The following is a 21,375-nucleotide window of genomic DNA, read 5'->3' on the forward strand; positions in this document are numbered from 1 at the left end:
AGTCTTTCTCCATGGAGAATAATGTTGGCTGTTGGTTTTGCATAGATGCCCTTTATTATGTTGAGGAATGTCCCTTCTATTCCTATTTTGCTGAGAATTTTGATCAGGAATGGGTGTTGGATTTTATCAAATGCCTTTTCTTTGTCAATTGATATGATCATGTGGTTCTTTTTCTTTGTTTCCTTTATGTGGTAGATAATGTTGATTGTTTTTCTAGCGTTGAACCATCCTTGCATACCTGATATGAACCCCACTTGGTCATAATGAATGATTTTCTTGATATGTTGTTGAAGTGTATTGGCTAGGATTTTGTTGAAGATTTTTGCATGTATATTCATGAGGGATATTGGTTGATAGTTTTCCTTTTGAATGGTATCTTTGCTTGGTTTTGGTATGTTATTGTTTTTAAAGATAGGAAAATAAAACATGTTTAATGCTGATAGAAATGGTACAAGGAGAGGGAAGATATTGATGATGCTAGAAAAAGTGGTCAGAATTACTGAAACAATGCCCTTGAGCAGGTAAGAGAGGATGGGTTCTAGTATAGCTATTGAGGGGTTGATTTTACATAGATGCATAGATAGTTTGTTCAGAAAGAAGGAAGGGAGGGAGGGAAGGAGGAAGTGAAGGAGGGAGGGAGAAACTGAAAGCTAGATAGCTCAATACGTTTTTCTCTTTAGGCAATCCTTTTTTTTTTCTTCCAGCTTGGTTGCATATATATTTTTTTTATTTATTAAACTAAAAATTCCAGGCTTCATTTAAATATACTCTGCTTTCACTTTAAATCTTAAGATGCAGTTTTTACTCAAATTCATGAAACTTTATTTTTACCATACCTTTGTTATTGCAATGTTTTGGTTTATTTACATTTATTTACAAAAATATTTATAAAGACTTTCCTGTAATCAGAGGTAGCACAAACATAGTCCCTGTCCTTATATAGTTTGTAGTCTGGTTGATGAAAAGAGACACAGAACAAGTAATGTCAGGTTATTGAGTGTAGCAAAGAAGCTCAGGGTGCTAAAATGTCTGTAAGAGTCATATATAGTCTTATCTGGGTTGAACAGGGAAGATGGTATTTCTGAGGGAATGAAATTTAGACTTAGCCTCCTTGAAAAATATGAAAGAATGAAATTAATGAAATGAAAGGTGGAAGGAAATGGTAAGTACAAAGGACCTGAGGTGAAAACCAGATTCACATAGGATCCTCCATTCACTCTTCTCCATTTGTGTTATCTCCCTGATCCTTTTGTGGTTGGGGAGACATTTTCAAGCTTGTCCTTTATGTAATCAGTGTGATTTTTGGTAGTATTTTCGCTGTCCTTTATTGATTGTTAATAATATTTTACATTTTGCTATAGCACTATTAAGGGAGCTCTGGTGGCGTAGTACCTAAGGCATTTGACTGCTAACCAGAAGGCTGTGGTTCAAACCCACCAGCCACTCCTTGGAAGAAAGGTTGAGTAATCTACTTTTGTAGTGATACCACCTAGGAAACCTCTATGAGTCAGATCCGACGCAATGGCTGTCAGTTAGTCAGTCAGAGCATTGTTAATTTCCTTAGTGTTTTCTTGGCTTGCCTACTTTTCTCTTTCCAAATTCTCCACCTCACCTGTACCTAAAGTTCTACATGAAGTAGGTATTATTTTATTTTCATTACTTATGAAAAATATAGGTTCAATGAGATTATAGAACTTACCCATTGTTACCTAACTTGTAAAGTCTGCAAAAGGCACAGTTTATGCATAACTAGCATATAGTTTAATAGTTAATTTTCAATAGTAATTACAGTACACATGAATTCTCTTGGTGTCTTTCTTATTACTATCAGAAAGAATATAGAATCAGGTCAACATAACAGTTTATGAAAGCCTAAAATAACCCCAAGACTCCATTTTCTAGAAGTGGAGCTAAAGTAAACTTAATTTCCCTATTTTATTTGTCTAGCAATTTAAGTTTCTAGAATGAATCAACAAAACTCTTGAACATATATTCTTCTGTAGTATCCTTACATATAAACAAGCAAAAATGTAGACCACACTTCAAATATCAAAGTAATCTTATTCTATATACAACTTTGCTCTAAAAAGAAGAATTGATTTGTTCCAAAGTTAGCCATGTTAGAATGCACTAATTAATTCCAATTTCCACTCTTGGGTTTGAAAGTACCTGCTAACCTGAACAACTCTGATTATTGTATTACATTTTTTAAGGCTAGCATATTCTAGATATTTTTTTTTACCAAATGCTTGTTTTTTCTTAATAGACAAATTTTATAAACAGTTCTTCTAACTACCTAATTTATAATATTTGCCTACATCTAAAAGACATAAGACACAATTTGCTTCAGAAGTGGAAAATTAAGTAGACATACAAATAACCTGAATATATATTATCTAAATGAGAGTCTGGAATATTCTGAGCAACAGTTTAAGGCTAAGTAAACTGAAAGCCATAGGATCATTTTTAGTGAAGTATTCTTTTGATCGGAATACTGGAAATGAACTATATAATATTAATAAAACCTCATGGGAAGAAGATGATATCAGGGATATAAAACTGAGAAATAAAAAGATTGCTAGGGACCAGAAGAAAGACCTGCCATGTTTGAAAACGGCTGCCAAATGATTTTGTGGGATTTTTGCAAGTGAGACTCTATTGTGGTTTGGGAGGAGAGCAGCATTTCACTAGTTGTTTATGACCTCCTTATTCCAACAAAAACATAATTCTTTGCATAATCTGTTCTCTTGTACTTTAGAGAAATTTCCACATGGAATTCATCAGACATGATAAAATAATGTACTTATTCCTGTTCAGATCTTGGAGAAAAGAGAGAGGTCTGTTTTAAAAGAGTACTCAAAGCATAATTTATTTTCCAGTTCTTTTTTTGTCTGTTGTTCCTCAAGGACTTTGGATGTATTAACCAATAAATGTATTTTAGGAATTTAAAATTTTTATTAAATTATTTTATAGTTTAATAAAAAAATAAAAATTAAATTGCATCAAGGATCAACATCATTAATCAACTGACACTTATTGCACCTGCAGCTTGTGGGTGCTGTGAGAGGTCTAAAAATTCCTTGACTCTAGGAGGCAGGTAGATATATCCTTTGACAAAATAGAAAATGATGAAATGCCAAAAACAGAGTGGGACTCAAAAGAGTTCACTAAAGTGAAAAATTGCTAAGTATTTACCCATGAGAAGAGGATTGACTTATACTTTCAAGATAAATAAGATTTAGAAAACACCAGAGGAAGTGATTTGAGTAGATAAAGGAAATATGAGTTAGGTCATATTGTTAAATGAATATGTCACATTAAAGAGAAAGAAATTATATTATATCTTAATTGGGCAAGGTTGCTTGCTGGAAAGTTACAGAAAATGAGTTTGGAAAGGTATGTTGATGAAATTTGATGGATCCAGAAAGTAAAGTCAAATAAAATTTAATTTGCTATTAAAGGCAATTAGACAGCCATTGTCAGGTTTTTTTTTTTTTTTTTTTTTTTTTGTGATTTGAGTGAAAATTTACAGAGCAAATTCACTCTCCATACAGCAGTTCACATACACTTTGTATCATGACATTGACTACAATTTACCCCAATGCAACAGCTCCCCTCCCACTTCCTCCTGATAGTTACCTCTTCCCTGTACCCATCCCTCCATGCCCTCCTGCCCCCTGACCTGTCTCCCTGTGTATAAGCAGCCCTTCTTTCTCCTATGATTGTTCTCTTCAAGGAGTGTATCTACCTCAGGTAAATGTTCAACTCATATGCCTGTCTTTTGTTTGGCTGGAAGCCACAGGTGTGGGTTCAATTCCAGACCTGAAGGGCAGGTAGGTAGGGGCCATAGTCTCAGTGGTTCTACCAGGTTCTATCAGACCAGCCATTTTCAGTTTTTGAGCTCAGGAAGAAATATATCTAAAACTGTTTAATAACAATCTTGGTAACAGATGAGAATATGAGAAGAGAAAGAATCAAAGATGATCAGGAGTTTAGTAGAGTAGGAGTTTGCAAAAAATGATCTTAAATTTGGCAATTTACTTTGTGTCTGAGTAGACATTCCATTTATAGGTATTGCTTATAGAGGAAGTACTATATTGTTGAACTGTAAAGAAGAATCTTGAATTTAATCAATTTTCTCTCATGTTACATAGTTTTATAATTGGTCTTTCTTAATCAGAAACATCAGCATATTTTTTTTTTTTTTACTGAATGATTCTTGAAACTTAAAAAAATGCTGAGAATTTTTAAAACAGATACATATGGGCAAAGTCTAGACAAGGATTATCAAAAACCATTTGAGATCATACATATTTGTCCACCAACAAACTTACCTCTTCAAGACCAAGTTCAATTACCACTTTCTCCTTAAGCACTTATCAGCTATCCCAGAAAGAAATGGCTGCTTTTCATGAATTTCTTCATACCATTATAACTTTCTTATTGTATCATTTTAATTGTCTTTAGTAGCTTTTAGTGTTCTCCTCATCTTTATTGGGTTTAATATTATTTACAACTTAAATACACTATTCTTCATTTCATAGTTAGTGTGTGCCATTTAAATATAAGCACTTTGAAGATAAGGCAAGGGTAAAAGCAAGAGATGTTGTTTAATCTGTATTTATTCACAACTCTTGGTATATGGTAGGCACTGAATAATCATAAAATAGTCAATGTTTTCTCACCTTCCCTAAGTACTACCACAGTCGTATTATGGTAATTCACAATAATACTACATTTTACAATGTGTTAAGAGAGAGAGTTATGGATGCTTCATTTGTTCAAAATGTCACAATTTAAAAGCAAAAAAAATATGGACCTGGGGAGAAAAATATTCTTCCATGAATAAGAGTATGTATACAAAGTAGTTAGAATATTCCCTGACATATTCTTGACAGTAATATTTCATGGTTTTTGGTGTAAAATATGTATGCCTTTTGAAAAATAAGCAATGAAGGAAAGAAACAGGCAGTGCCCAAGATAAGTGACCTGGAAGAGAGGAACATAGGTTTCACGATAAGGTCAGTAGTAGGAAAGGATATATACTTAATACAGTTTATGAGGAGTCATTAGAGAATTTTATAGAATTGAGTGTTTTGTAACTGGCATGAAAAGACTATAAGTGTCAATGGGAGGAGGAAAAAAACAGGTCAGATATAAAAACAATAAGCCTTAATAATCAAAGCATTGAGCTAAATTAATTGCTTACATACATGGGCTATTGCAGATAATATAAAAAAATCCCCATATTATTTATTTTTAAAATTTAAAATACTTTAAACATCTATTGGTCTGTATTAATTAGTCTAATACTCTGTCAATTCATACATAAAATACATAATGTATTATCTAATTTCTTCAGAACTCAGTATATATTTCAAAACAAAACCACACGTCAACAGCTGTCTTGGGGGAATGAAAGGAGTTGTCTGGAATTCATGTCTTCTGCTTTTTTTTAACTTTTCACAGGTACATAGATCATGCTAAAAATTGTCAGCCTCCTCTCTGACACTATGTGAAGAAAAAAGATTGAAAAGGACTAAGATTGACTAAGCACCCATCATGTGTAATAAGGCTGATTAAGCACTTTATAACCTTTATCTCATGCTAATCTTCATAACAAACCTGTAAGATAGGTTTTATCCTCATTTTGTTCATGAAGAAAATGAGGTTTCAATAGGTGAAGTGTGCCTGAAGTTCCCAGTTAGTAAGAGGCAGAGCTAGAATTCAATGCCAGAGCCCAAACTCTTTCAACCACTTTGCATGACCTCACTCATAAAATGGAAACTGGCTGAAAAATGTAGTGAAATGGTTTTACCTTTGTTTAAAAGAGATCATAGTTGTTTCATTTTTAGAGTGTTGATGGCGGAGAAATCTTCCAAATTGATGCAAAAAACAAACCTCAACTAAACTGTACTTTCAAAAAATTATTTTCTGCTATCCCAATCTTTTTCTGTACTTAGAGATTATTGATTTCTTTAAAAAAACATCCAAAGCATACTTTCCACTGTGGAAAAATATGTAGAATATAAATAGAATAGATGGTAAATCTCTACAAAATTAAAGGAAATTTTATGGGAATGTGCATGATAACAGGAGTTAGTTTTTAGAAAAGATCTAAAAGCAACCTGTCTCCCTCATGTGGCGTTTATGTGCCAGAAGGCTGCCTGGTATATTGTATACAATCGATATTTTTTGGTTGAATGAATGAATGAATGAAATACTCTTATGATGTCAATGTCAATTTCTGGTCAAGAGCCATTTGGCAAATTTCAAATTCTCTCTAATTAGAAATACCGAAGTATATCTAAATGAAAATACTAAAGCATTGTCTATTATTATTATTATAACACACAACACATACAATATTACATGCACACTTCAGTGCCATTGATTACATTCTTCAAGCTGTGCAATCATTTAAGCTCTATTTTTCCAAATTTATCCCACCACCATTAAAATGTCTTCAATGCACTCTAAGCAAAAACCCTTTCTTTTCCTCTCCCTCCCTCCCCCGATAAACACTAATTACTTTTGGTTTCTATATAAAGAGCAATGATGTTTTGATTATTTCATTTTATACTTCTTGAAGATGAATTTAAGTTAATCAAGATAAAATGAATTAAGCATGGTCAAACTTCTTTTGCAGTGCTCGGCTTCCTGTGGTAAAGGTATGAAGTACCGTGAGGTGTTTTGCATTGACCAAATCCAAGGAAAATTAGAAGAAAAGTATTGTAGTCATCTACAGAGACCTCGGACTCACAAAGTTTGTAGATCTGGCAGATGTCCTTCATGGAAAGCCAATAGATGGAAGGAGGTATTTGCATTAAAAAAAAAAAAAAAAAAAAAGAAGAAGAATATTAATTCATCCTGTATACTTTCAATAACCTTGAAAAAAATGTTCTTTATTACAATGTGCTTTACTCTGTTATACCCTCTTTTGCATGATGCTTTGAATTAGTACTGTAATTAAATGGCAACCCCATGTGTGTCAGAGTAGAATGGTACTCCATTGTGTTTTCAATGGCTGATTCTTTAAAAGTAGATCTTCAGGTCTTTCTTCCCAGGAACCTCTGATCTTTAGGTTATTAGACAAGCACATTAACCATTTGTACACATGGAGTTGCCATTAGTTCGAACAGACTTGACAGCAACTGGAATTTATAGTTAAATACCAAATCAGTCATTTTATTATTCATGGATCTAAATTTTACACAAATATTCTGCTACTGAATACTAAAAAGGCTGCTTGCTGATGATTATAATACTCTCGGTAGTCTAACAGTAAAAATATATGATGATGTATCTAATGATTACCTTGTTTCCACTTTAATGTCTTAGATTTGAGCTGAAGATGCATATTGGAAAAGGGGCTGACCTGGGGTTGTAATCGGAGTTGAGAGTTAAGCTATGCTAAGCTAGGTAGCATAGGCTGGTTTAAGACAAGAATGAACAATCTACTTCTGTAGTCATACTGTCGTCTCAGAAACCCAAGGAGGGGTCGCTATGAGTCGGGTCTGACTCGACGACACATAACAACAACAACAACATAGGGTCATAATGAGTCAAAATCTACCTAAAGGCAGTGGGTTTTGTTTGTTTGTTTTTGGTTTTAGTCTTAGTAAGGGAGAAATAAATCTGTATTCTGGCTATGGAATGTTCTTGTTTATGTCTAATGTTAGAGGTATGTCTATTGGGAACAAAAGGGTTCAGACAAGAGCTAGAAAAAAGTTTTCCTTGGTTCCTAACTCATCACTTACTGCTTGAGATCAATGCCTTGGTATTGAATAAAAAGCACCCAAATTAAGACTGAGAACCTCAGATTTCTATGTAGAACAGGCAGCTACTGTTGAGTTACTGTCTTGAGAATTACGGTTAATATTTGACTTAAAAGTAGGAGCAAAGACATTTCTATTTTTTCATCACACACAAAAAAATGTATTCTTGAGCATTTATTTCTACATTGAATTTTGGTTGAATAAATTATTTTTTAATGTTTTAGCAGAGCCCAATATTTAAAAACATATGCCGTATTAACCTAGTTCATTAAAAGAACATCAATACTATCTACTAAGTTGTTAAAGAAAGAAACACTGGATCCATCCTTGTCTCTTTCTCCCTTATCCTGACATTGAGTCATTTGATCCATTCTCTCAATTCTCCTGTCAAAGTCTCTCCTGAATCTCCATTTGCAACCATCTCAGTCTAGTTCATCATCACTTGTTCCTGGCTTATGATGGTCTCCCTGTGTATATTTTAGCCATTATTATTATTATGCCTATAGTGTGAGCTTAGAAGAACTGAAATATGATTGTGTTACTTACTATCTTCTATTACTTGCTATTGTCTTTAGGGGGTAAGACATGAAAATAGCCTAAATTTAGTTCTTCAGCCTTATCTCAGACCACAGTTTTTTTTTTTTCTCTTAGAGACAATAGATATCTTGTTCACTAAGTATCTAGCTTAATATCTGGCTTAAGACTTATTACTTTGAATATTGTGATTTCATTTGTAAAAAGTCTCATTTCTTAGCTCGTTGCCCTCAAGTTGACTCTGACTCATGACAACCCCATGTGTATGCGAGTGGAACTGTACTTGGTAGCATTTTCAATGGCTGATTTTTCAGAGGTAGATTACCAGGCCTTCCTTCTGAGGTGCCTTTTGGTGGATTTGAACCTCCAGCATTTCATTTAGCAGCCAAGCAGTTAGCCATTTGCACCATCTAGGGATTCTCACCATCTCTTAATTTATATTTATCATATTGTGGCTTTAATTTATATGGGGTTTGCCATACATTATCTTGAGCCAGATGTGGCAAAATAATGGCAAAGTAGCTTTCTCAAAGAGGATGCCAATCTATAAAGACAGTGGACAAGAAGGACACAGATCCACCCAGTATACAGCAGATAACCTCTGATTCTGACATCAGGCAGAAGCCTCAGGCGATGGCTGTGGGAGTCCACAGACCTTTTGTTTCTTGGCTACCAGCATTCCCGTTGATCCCAAGGAGTCTTTTACTGCTGCAGCTGCTGTAGTTGGTATGCATGAGGGACACTTTCTGACCCTTGCCCTAACCCCACAACAGTGAATCAATCATCATGCTAACAAATTGGCCTTGGCTCACTACCAAATATGAAATTATATAAGATCTACTAATGGAATGTACTTCAGGAGTTTCTAAGATACAGATATGAATATTCACTGACTATAAAAACACAGATGCTTTTGTACAAAGTTTGCTTTCTTCTTTTTGAATTAGTTTTTCTTGTCATAGAAATTAGCTTCATACACCCACACAGTCCCCAAATCTCTCCCAGAAACAAATGACCACTTGTGAAGTTGTTGGCTTTTGATTTATTCTATAAAAAGTGCCACATGAAGTTAACAATTGCAGGCTGTCATTGCACACATATAATAATGTGTTCAACAGAAGTGTAATTTCAGAGGTAGTTTCAAGATAATCACTGGTTACTGCTTTGTTCTGATTGTATAAATTGTAACATTGCTTTAATATAAGCACTCACTATAAAATAATTTCATTTTATTACTATTTGACATTTTGCCTCAAATGGAAAAACTTATTTGGATAAATTGTGACCATAGATGTGCCCAAATGAATTTTGAAGAAACATTCTTCATTTGGTATTTGAAATCTTGCTTTTTGATGAAAGGACTTAGTAGTTCATTCTAATGACTGCTGCTAAACAGGAGCAAACATTGCTGTACAGGGGCATTTGTCTTCTATGCCCAGATGTATATATTTAGAGACAAATTAAATACTTGAATCATTTAAGAAAAAAAAGAAAAAAGAAAAGAAAGATCCCTTCGTCTAGAACCAAGGGGATTTTTTTCCCATTTAATTTTATTTATATAGGAAAGCAACTTCATTTTTAAGTTCAAGTTAAGCACCAGCATCATGCTAGAATTCTCATTGTCTCATGCCTTATATACTTAGTTCAGTGTCACCCAAATCCACAATTTTTATACTTAGGGAAAAGAGTTTTGAATTCTCACCTCCGCTGAGTATGGAATACCTACTGGACAACTTAGAAAGAAACCTAAAAGACTCATTCAACCTATTGAATCTAGAGCCAGGTAAAATCAGCCACCTGCCTGGTCTCCCTTCTCTGACACCCATTATTATCTGTCTAGTATTTTAAGATTAAATCTGGGTCCAAAGGTGATACAAATTTCAAAATCCTACAAATTTACTTGCTAGAGTCTCCCTAAAATCCCTAATTAAAAAACCCCTGAAATTATATGCTAAACGTTAGCATCTACACTGATTTTATATTTATGTAATTCCAAATTTTCTGAATTTTAAAAATATATAAATGCATAAATATGTATTTCCATGTTTTAAAAAATTTATGTAACATATATATATGTATACACACACACACACATATGTTGTTGTTAGTTGCCATCGAGTTAACTCTGATTCATGGAGACCCTATGTGTATGAATGTATGTGTGTGTGTGTGTGTGTGTATTTGGAAAAATATAATAAATCTCATATATATATATATATATATATATATATATATATATTGCTTTTTTTACATTCCCAAAGCCCCCAACCAAGAACCTGGAACCTCTTCATCTCTATCTCAGAGTAACGAGTAATGCTTGTCCCCTCACGTGAATAGGTACCATAGCATTTAAAAATCAGAACTAAGACTAATGGTGATATAAATTTTAAAATCTCACATATATACTTGCCAGCATCTCCCTAATGCCACTAATTTGAAAACAAACAAAAATTCTGAGATTATATGCTAAAGGTTAGCTAGGACCAGGGACAGGGAAGATGCCTGTCTTCTCTGGGGCTAGGTGAACTATAGTTCTCAATCTTTTCTATCTCATGCCAGCAATTTTATTTCTTACATTTCTATGGTCACTATTTACCCTCTTGCCCTGTCATCATTCTTGAGACTTAAGATGGCCTTTCCTAGAGTAGACTGAGGTGACTAACACTCTTTGATTTGAAGCATGTTTCAAGAATTTTTTCTAAGGCAGAAATATTTATATCTTTTAAGTGAAAAACAGGAGGAAGAAGAGATCAGAAAGAGAGTCATTTCCTGATTACTGTATAAGAGACTTCTTTATTCCTCATGATTGTAGGTATTAATACACATTAAGAAATAGCAGCTTAGAGAGTTTCAGTAATTTGTGCAGGTCACAGTCCAGGAAGTGGTGGGGCAGGAATTTGAACACAGATATTTTTGAGCTTTTTCTACTGTGTTTGCTATCCTAGTTATTTCATTATACATTAGCTCATCCTCAGATTTCATTAGCAACATATTACTTCTCTGGCCAAGAAGGGCACATAAAGTTAACAATTACAGGCTATCACTGTACCACATATAATAATGTATTCAACAGAAGTTAATTTTTTATGTTGTGCTGAATTCATTACAAATTTATTTATTTATAAAAAAAAGAAGTCTGTTCCATGACAATAAGATACATAAGGATTTTACCGGTCAGGTGAAAACAATTGAGGCTTAATTGACCACATATTAAACATGATGTAGTAGGCACTTGACTGCTAACCAGAAGGCTGGCACTTCAAACCCACCAGCCACTCCTCGGAAAGAAGGTTGGGCAATCTACTTCCGTAGTGATGTTGTTGTTGTTCTGTGCCGTCGAGTCGAACTCGACTCATAGCAACCCCTCCTTGGGTTTCTGAGGCAGTATCACTACAGAAGTAGATTGCTCCGTCTTTCTTCTGAGGAGTGGCTGGTGGGTTTGAACCGCCAGCCTTCTGGTTAGCAGTCAAGTGCCTTAGCCACTATGCTACCAGAGCTCCTGCCTTGGAAATCCAAGGAGGAGTCGCTATGAATCGGGTCCAACTTGACAGCACACAACACAACAGTTACTTAAAACCACTAGCAACATATTAGGCTGGATTAACAGATGCATAGTGCTCAAATTTTTTACACTAATAGATCCTGGTCAGATATTTGGAGCAGTCCTCATTCTGGGATCCACACTATAATAAAAGTCTTGACAGATTACCATATCTCTAGAGAAACACAATTAAATGGCTACTATCCTGTATCAATTCTGATGTGAGTTAGCTTTGATGAACATATTTTTTTTTTTTTGTAAAACTAGGTACTGGTATTTCTAAATATTTCTTGATCTCTGCTCCAGTGAGCTAAAACTATAGTACCTATGCATTTGCTAAAATTCACCTTCTCTCAAGATTTTAAAACTTCAGACTATGCAATGTTATAGTATATTTACATGTAGATAGCATCTTTAGCTTGTTTTTACTATTCAAATTTAGTTATCCTCCTTGGGTTTCCAAGGTGCTATCACTACAGAAATAGGTTGTCCAATCTTCCTTCTGAGTAGTGGCTGGTGGGTTTGAACCGCCAGCCTTCTGGTTAGCAGTCAAGTGCCTTAGGCACTATGCTACCAGAGCTCCCTTGGAAACCCAAGGAGGGATTGCTATGGGTCAGGATTGACTCTAGGGCAGTGAGTTTGGTTTTTGTTTGAATGGCTAATGATTATCAATATGGCTAATGATTATGTGTTTGTTGGCTGCCTTAATATCTTCTTTTGTGAAGTGTCTGTTCATGTCCTCTGCCCATTTTAAAATTGGATTATTTGTCCTTTTGTTGTTAAGGTATTGAAGTTTTCTATAAATTTTAGAGTATAGCCCTTTTTCCAATATGTTATTGCCAATTTTTTTTTCTTTTCCCTGTCTGTGGGTTCTCTTTTATGCTTTTGGTGAAATTTTTTGATGTGCACAGATGTCTAATTTTTAGGAGGTCCCAGTTATCTATTTTATCATCTGGTGTTTGTGCATTTTTAGTTACATGTGATAGTGTATTTATACCCTGAATTAGAGTCTCTAAGCTTGTCTTGGGAGCTCTGGTAACATAGTGCCTAAGGCACTTGACTGCTAACCAGAAGGTTGGCGATTCAAACCCACCAGCTACTCCTCGGAAGGAAGGTTGGGCATTCTACTTCCACAGTGATACTGCCTCGGAAACCCAAGGAAGTGTCTCTATTAGTAGGGACTGACTCAACAGCACATGACAACAACAACAACAAGCTTGTCTTTATTTTTTCTTTGAAGATCTTTGCGGTTTTAGGTTTCTTGTCAGACCTTTGATCCAACTTGAGTTCATTTTTGTATAAATATGTAGTATTTTTTAAAATCCATTCAAATATTTGAGGCAAGTGTTTGAGAGCTCTAAGAGTATTTTGGGAAGCCATTCTAGGCAGTCACTTAAGAATGGGTGATAGCATCTTCACTGTGTCTCTGACCATAGGAGGAAGAAGTGGTTTTGGGCAAAGATAACTAGTTCTACTTTACAAATGCTAAATTTGAGGAGCCTTTGACATATTTAAGTACAGATGGGATTATTGTGGATAAATAACTATAAATGTGGAACTCAGAATTATGTAGACTAGAGGTAACAGATATACAAAGTACTGGTGCATAGAAGAAATTGCTCAGAGAGAGGATAGAGGGTAGAAAGAAAAGCAAGTTATAAATTGAACCCTGGGAAATGATAATGGTTAAAGGATGAACAGAGAAAGTGTAATCAGTTAAAGACCCTAAGAACGAGCAATGTGAGAAGTAAGATACGATCACCTAAAAACAGAAAGTATTTCTGCCACAAAAATCAGAAGGACTCAAGGAGAATGTAGTCAGTGGTACCAGGTGTGGTAGTGAGATTAACCAAGAAAATCTTTGAAAAATTTCTTTTGGGTTTGGAAATTGAGCATTATTGATTACATGACATTAAGGAATATTTATTTAAGTAATATTTTTTTTTTCTTTCTTCCCTTCATCTCTGAAAAACTGACAAATGAAGTTACTTTTTTCTTCCATGTAGAATTCCTTTATATTTTTCGTCTAAGGAAGTGGTGCCCCTCCCCGCCAAAATTGCTGTCCATAGTCTCAATTGAGTTTTCCTTGTCACAGTCAAAGGACCAATCAACCACATTGTTTTATTCCAGAAAATTATATTTGTTTGAAAAAACTTCTTGATAAGCTGTATTTGTGAACTAATTTTTTTCTGGGGATTTTTTTTTTTTCTAGGTTTAGGGACAGGATGTTTTCCATATATAGTTTATATTTCTGAAATTATCCCTGGAAAATGTTTGCAAGAGTCATACTTTAAAGCTAAAGATTTTCACAAAAGATTTAGACAAATAAAACTATATCCAAGCATTTTAGCCTACCTAATATTGTGCATACCAAAAGCAACCTTAAATTATTATTGGCTCCATACAAAGGGTTTAATGTTTTGTGTGTGTGTGTGTGTGTGTGTGTGTGTGAAAACATTCAATGAGTTGGCAAAGTTCAACTTCTTGACAGATGCTAGTTATAGAAACCAAATACTCAACCACTTTTTTTGTTATTGTTGCCTTTTCTCCCTGATCATAAAATGAGTGGCAGTATATATATAAGCAATGCAATGTAAACATGTGTAATACTCTTCATAGGAAATAAAATATTAAAAAGAAGCCTGTTGGTTTAGTATTTAAAATTCTGTTGAAATCCATGGTTGTTGCTTATGCACACAGACAGAAATCTAAATTTTAAAGTATCTTACAAGTAAAGACACCGCAACTTCTTGTAAGAAGGGTTCAAGTCTACAAGAGAACCAACTACTTAGCTTTTGTGTGATTTAAATTGTTTAGATTCATAGCAAAACCATATTTTCCAGATCTATATTCAATGTTGTGAAAAAGGATATTAATTACTCTGGGAATACTTCAGATATAGGGAATTTGGTGAAGAACCTGATTTTATACATTTACAATATTAAACTTGGGAACACTGATTGATCTTCACTCCTCAATACCACCTCCAATCCTTTCTAGAATGACAAGGATCATAAACAATTGAACTCACAAACTGAATAAATATCCCTGGAAAGACTCTGTCCTATTAATATTGAGATCACAATTCTTGGGGAGAGTCAAGCTCTGTTGATACATGGTTTTATTCCTTCCTTTTGGAACACTTGTTATTCTAGAGCTGAAAGAGCCCTGAGAGGATCTCCATCCGTAGGAGGCAGTAAAGTGGTAGCTCAAATTCTGGAGTCAGAAACACCTGACTTTAACGCTGCTTCATCACTAATTAGTCATCATACCATAGGCAAGTGAGGTAACCTTTCTTCTGAGTCTCAGAGTCCTCAGCTATGGTACCTCTTTTGTAGAGCTGCTGTCAGGATTAACTGTCTGGGAAGTGTTCTATGAATTTTCACAAATAATAGAATATCTTCTTTGTACAAATAAAAACACTGGGCCCAGAGAAATTAAGGCAGGTTGTCCAAGTTTACATAACCAGCTCCCCTCCATTGAAATATAATTATTAATACATATATTTATAAATATGTGTATTCTGAACAAGAGCAAACTATAGTAGATATTGCAGGGATGAAGAGAAATATAAACACAATATAACTTTGAGAGCTAATAGTTTTTCAGGAAGATGATTATATACTGTAAGAATTTAAATGACATTTAAAAGAAATATAGTAGAATAGGGTATGATTGTGTGACAATTTTCATGTTGTTGTTGTTTTTATTTGCCATCAAGTCGGCCCGACTCATAGCGACCCCTCCTTGGGTTTCCGAGGCAGTATCACTACGGAAGTAGGATTGCCCAACCTTCCTTCCGAGGAGTAGCTGGTGGGTTTGAACTGAAAACACCAGTTGCTGTCAGATAGTTTCCAACTCATGGTGACCTCACGTGCGTCAGAGTAGACCTGTGTGCCATAGGGTTTTCAATGGCTAGTTTTTGAAAAGTGGATTGTCAGGCCATTTTTCATTGTGCCTCTGAGTGGATTTTCCATTAATAGCAGGGTGCTTAACTGTCCATACCACCTAGGAACTCTTATAGACATTAAAAACATTAATGTCAGAAGACAGAGTTATCTATTGGGATAAAGTATCTAGAATAGAATGATTAACCAGTCATAGTCTTTGTAAGGCTTGAATAGGTCTTAGGTATCGTTGAAAAATAAAGAAAATCTATTTGTTTATTTTTATAGAAGCTTCAAGCTGGACAATGATTAGGAAAAAAAAACTGACTGGATGTATTTTCTGCTTAATGTATGATATCATGTATGATATCATATAAGACTATGTTTAAAAGAACCAAGAAAAATGCATTATGGCTTTATTTTCTATGTTAATAGAATTATATTTGTGAGTTAACTGTTTAAATCATCTGGGCTCTTCTGTAGTGCTCTGTGACCTGTGGCTCTGGAGTTCAGCAGAGGGATGTGTACTGCAGACTGCGAGGTGTTGGTCGGGTGGCTGAAGAAATGTGTGATGAGTCTACCCGGCCTTATTTCCAGAGGCAATGTTGGCATCAGGATTGTGTGCAGTATCGATGGATTGCAGGAGACTGGCAGGATGTAAGTTAAATATTCATGAATATACATTAAAAGAAACCACATATAAGAATGTGCCATTAACTTTGTAATTGCATTTCTTGTGTTTGGCATCACATAAGAGAAAAGAGACACATCGGCAAGTGAAGTGCATTAATGCACAAAACGTTCCAGTGAATGAAAGTTTCTGTGATCCGTCAACCAGAACTCTTTCAATCAAAAAATGCAGGAACCCTCCCTGCACGTATATTGTGGTGACAGGAGACTCATCACAGGTAAGGTAAAAAGACAGAGTTTAGAATTTTTGCACTTGGAAAAAAAAAAAAATGTGTTTTTTTTGGGTTGAAAATTTAAATATAAGTGTAGGTGATGGGATGCATACCAATCCAGGGAGTGAAACCAGTAACAGTTGGATGGTACAAACAGAGTAATAGGGACACATATGCTAACAAACTCCAGCACAATCCTAAAGTGTCAACTGATGGCAACTATGACAGCAATCACAAGAAATATTTTGGCAAACTGGCCCTGCATAGTTGCTTACTTTAAAAAAACAACTTTATTGAGATATAAACCATAAAATAAGTTGTACATGTTTAAAGTGTATGTCTTGATAAGCTTAAAAATATGTTATACTACCCAAAATTCACAAACAGTGAAAGATAAACTAGATGCCTGGGAACTCCCCAAAATTAAAATATTTATTTGCATCAAAAGACTTCACTAAAAAAGTTAAAAGAGAACATTCAGATTGGGAAAAAATATTTGGCAACAACATATCTGACAAGGGATTAATCTTTAAAATGTAGAGAAAACTTCAACATCTCAATAACAAAAAGACAAACAATGCAATTTAAAAATGGGCAGAGGACATGAACAGGCACTTCACCGAAGAAGACATTCAGGCAGCCAACAAGTATATGAAGAAATTCTCATGATCATTAGCCATTCTAAAACCAAACCTCTGCTGTCAAATCAATTCTGACTCATAGCAACCTCTCCTTGGGTTTCTGAGGTGGTATCTCTACAGAAGTAGATTGCCCAATCTTTCTTCCAAGGAGTGGCTGGTGGGTTTGAACCACCAGGTTTCTGGTTAGCAATCAAATGCCTTAGGCACTACACCACCAGATAGATACAAATCAAAACAACAATGATATATCATCTTACCACAGCAGTAATAGCAAAGTTCAATATGACAAAAAACAAATGCTGGTGAGAGTGTGGGGAGATTGGAATTCTCATAAACTGCTGGTGGGACTATAAAATGGTACAACCACTATGGAAAATGTTAGTAACGCTTCCTTGAAAAGTTGTAAATATAGATACCATTTGATCTAGCATTCCCACTACCAGGTACATATCCTGGAGAAATAAGAGCCAGAACACAAATAGGCATATGCACACTCATATTCATTCAGCACTACTAACAATAGCAAAGAGATGGAAACAACCTAAGGGCCCATCAGTGGATGAATGGATAAGCCAACTATGGTACATATACACAATGGAATAGTATGCAATGCTGAAGAATAACAAGTATTCTCCAAGCAACTCATAACGAGACATCATGCTGGATGAAATTAGTCAATCACAAAAGGACAAATATTATATGAGTCCATATAATAAAAAGTCAAGGAAAAGTTTACACATAAAAAGTGAATTTTTTTTTTTTTTTTTTTTGGTGACCAGGGTTGAGAGGGGAGAGAAGGGAAAATCACTAACTATGTAATAGAAAGTATTAATTTTAGTGATGGAAAAGGCAATATACAAAAAAGTGATCAGCACAATATCACTAAGGCAAAGGAAGACATGAAGAGGTACACAAGAGTTGCATAGAACAAAAGGTAAACACTATTACATATGCAATCCTGCAACATCAGTAATAAGAAATAGTAATCTATGAGTGGATACCTAGGCAGGCAGGCAAGCTGAACAGCTATGGGTAGCAAACAAGACTACACCCATGACCATGTATAGGTTTGTCAGAGGATATTTCTACATATGTATTTGTATGTACTATAAATAAATCCGTGTACATAGTAGAGCAAATAGGGCTAAGTTGTGAAAACTTCTTAGCCACAGCCAAACACCTTGAGGGAATGAATCACTGAGCCTGGGGACTCATGACCATAGTCTTGGGGGACATCAAGGTCAATTGGCATAACAGTCCACAAGAACTAGTTCTACAGCATGCTGTGGTGAATAGTGACTGGAGTCTTAAAAGCTAGCAAGCAGCCATCTAAGGTGCAACTATTGTTCTCTCCCCATCCAAAGCAAAGCAGAGTGAAGAAAATCAGACACATGAAAACAGTTAGTATAAAGGACTAATGGACATGAGAACCTCAGCCTCCATGACCATGAGACCAGAAAAACTACATGGTGCCCAACTACTACCACTGACTGCTCTGAAAGGGATCACAATAGAAGGTCCTGGATAGAGTAGGAGAAAATGTGGAACAAAACTCAAAATCACAAAAAAGACCAGGTTTACTGGTCTGATAGAGACTGGTAGAACCCCTGAGACTGTTGCCCTTTGTCATCCTTCAACTGTAGAACTGAACTCATCCCTGTAACTCACCTTTCAGCCAAACAATAGACAGGACTATAAGGTGAGCAAAAACACAGGGAGGTATGCTTTCCTTAGAACAGTCAACCATATGAGACCAAAAGGGTAGCATTTGTCCAGGGATGAAACTCAGAAGGCACAAGGGGTTAGGAAAGAAGGACAACTTGAGATGATAAACACAGGGAGGAAGTGGGAAGAGTGCTGTTACACTGTGGGGACCGCACAGTCAATGTCATGGAACAAAATGCTTATGAATTTTTGAATGGAAACCAATTTGCTCTGTAATCTTTCACTCATATTACAATTTTTTTTTTTTTTTTAAAGAGAAAGTTCTTTCCCATGTGTGTGGGAGATATGTATGTACTTCTGAAACCATTACCATAATCAGGAAAAAGAGCATCTCCATCACCTAAAAATTTCCTTGTGCTCTTTGTTAATCCCTCTCTTCTTTTCTCCCCTTCCTCCACAAGTAATCTGATCTGCTTTGTGTCACTATAGATTAGTTTGCATAGAGATTTGTACAAACAGAATCATACACATACATATGCATTCTATTTCGTCTGACTCAGAATAAGTGTTTTGAGAATCAGTCATGTTGTGGTGTGCATCAATAGTTTAGTCTTTTCAGTTGCTGAATAATATTCCACTATATGGATGTCTTCAGGTTCATTAATTATTCTGTGATGTCTGATCTTCCACTAATCTCAATTCATTCTATTTTTCACCTCAGAAATTGTAGTCTTCATCTTTAGAAGTTTTATTTCAGTCTTTTTAAATATCTTTCTAGTCTCTAAACTTTTTGAACATATGGAATACCGTTATCAATAACCATTAGTAATAACCTCTGGTATTTCTAACATCTGTGTCAATTCTGGGACAGATTTCTTTTTTTTTTTTTTTTTAAGTCTTATGATTTTTAGTATACTCTCAAGAATGTTCAACCATCTCCACTCTGTAAAGCCAGAACATTTCATCATCCCCAAAAGGAACTGCATGTCCATTAACAATCAGTGCCCATTCTCCTATGCACTTGTTATTTTTTAATATAACCATTCTAGTAAATTATGTTTCACTGTCATTTTGATTTGCATTTCTCTAATGACTAATGTTATTGAGCATTTTTTTCCTGTTGTTTTTAGCCACTTGTAAAATATTTAATTCCTTTCCCCACATTTTATTGAAGGGTTTGTCTTTTCATTGTTGAGTTTAAAGTATTCTTTATGTATTCTGGGTACTAACCATTATCACAGGGGCTCTGATAGCATAGTGCCTAAGGCACTTGACTGCTAACCTGGAGGCTGGCGGTTCAAACCCATCAACCACTCCTCGGAAGGAAGGTTGGGCAGTCTACTTCTGTAGTGATACTGCTTCGGCAACCCAAGGAGGGGTTGCTATGAGTCGGGGCCGACACGATGGCACATAACAACAACAACAACAACGATGATCAGATATATCATATATATATACTCTCCCTGCTTATATGACCTGTATTTTCACTTCTTTATAGTGTCTTTTGATGTATAATTTAAAAAAAAAAATTGAAGAAGTCCAATTTATGTTTTTTGGTGTTTTCTACTTTAGTTGTCATATCAAAGAAACTTTTGAATAATCTAAGCTTACAAAGATTTACACCTATGTTTTTCTAAGAGTTTTACAGTTTTAGCTTTTACATTTAGATCTTTGATCCATATTGAATTAACATCTGTATATTATGTGAGGTGTAGGTCACCTTCACTCTTTTGCATATGCCTATCTAGTTGTCCTAGAATAATTTGTAGAAAAGACAATTCTTTCCTCCATTGAATTATCTTTACATCTTTGTTGATAATCAGTTGTACGTAATAGTATGGGTTTATTCCTGAACTCTGAATTCTGTTCTCTTTACAGACATATCTGTATTTATGCTGGCACATAGTCTTGGTCATTGTAGCTTTATAAGTTTTAATGTGGAGAAGTATAAGAGAGAACTAATTTTGTTCTTTCTTTTTAAGATTGGTTTGGCTATTCTTAGCCCCTTGGATTTCCATATGGATTGTAGGATCAGTTTGTCAAATTCAGCTGGGATTTTATTAGGTATTACATTGAACCCGGACAGAAGGGCAGTCAGCCCCAGGGTTACAGGTGAGGAGAGACAACTCAGGGACGCCCAAAGTAGCAGGCGGGAAGAGCAGGAGAAAGGGGATTAAAAGCCAGGAAGCCAGAAAGAACATCAATCAGCCGAAGGGATTAGGTGAGGAGAGGAAACTCAGGCCCGCCTGGAGTAGCAGGCTGGAAGAGCAGGAGAAAGGGGATAAAAGCCAGGAACCTGGACAGAGGAGCAGTCAGCCCCAGGGACAACTCAGGGACGCCCAAAGCAGCAGGCCAGAAGAGCAGGAGAAAGGGGATTAAAAGCCAGGAAGCCAGACAGAGGTACAGTCAGCCCCAGGGACCCAGGTG

The 21,375-nt window shown here is 35.3% G+C and overlaps 1 protein-coding gene across 1 annotated transcript in view; it reads left to right on the forward strand.

Annotated features, from left to right (window-relative positions):
- ADAMTS20 (ADAM metallopeptidase with thrombospondin type 1 motif 20) overlaps positions 1–21,375 on the forward strand; it is a 262,945-nt gene that overhangs the window by 161,375 nt on the left and 80,195 nt on the right. Inside the window, exons 29-31 of the mRNA XM_042780536.1 lie at positions 6,650–6,817; positions 16,224–16,397; positions 16,478–16,648. Of these exons, the coding sequence (XP_042636470.1) occupies positions 6,650–6,817; positions 16,224–16,397; positions 16,478–16,648 (513 nt within the window). The remainder of the gene's footprint in view (positions 1–6,649; positions 6,818–16,223; positions 16,398–16,477; positions 16,649–21,375) is intronic.

The sequence above is a fragment of the Orycteropus afer genome, unplaced genomic scaffold, assembly GCF_000298275.1.
Source record: "Orycteropus afer afer isolate SDZICR_OR568_19922 unplaced genomic scaffold, OryAfe1.0 scaffold00045, whole genome shotgun sequence".
In the NCBI taxonomy this organism is placed as follows: Eukaryota; Metazoa; Chordata; class Mammalia; order Tubulidentata; family Orycteropodidae; genus Orycteropus; species Orycteropus afer.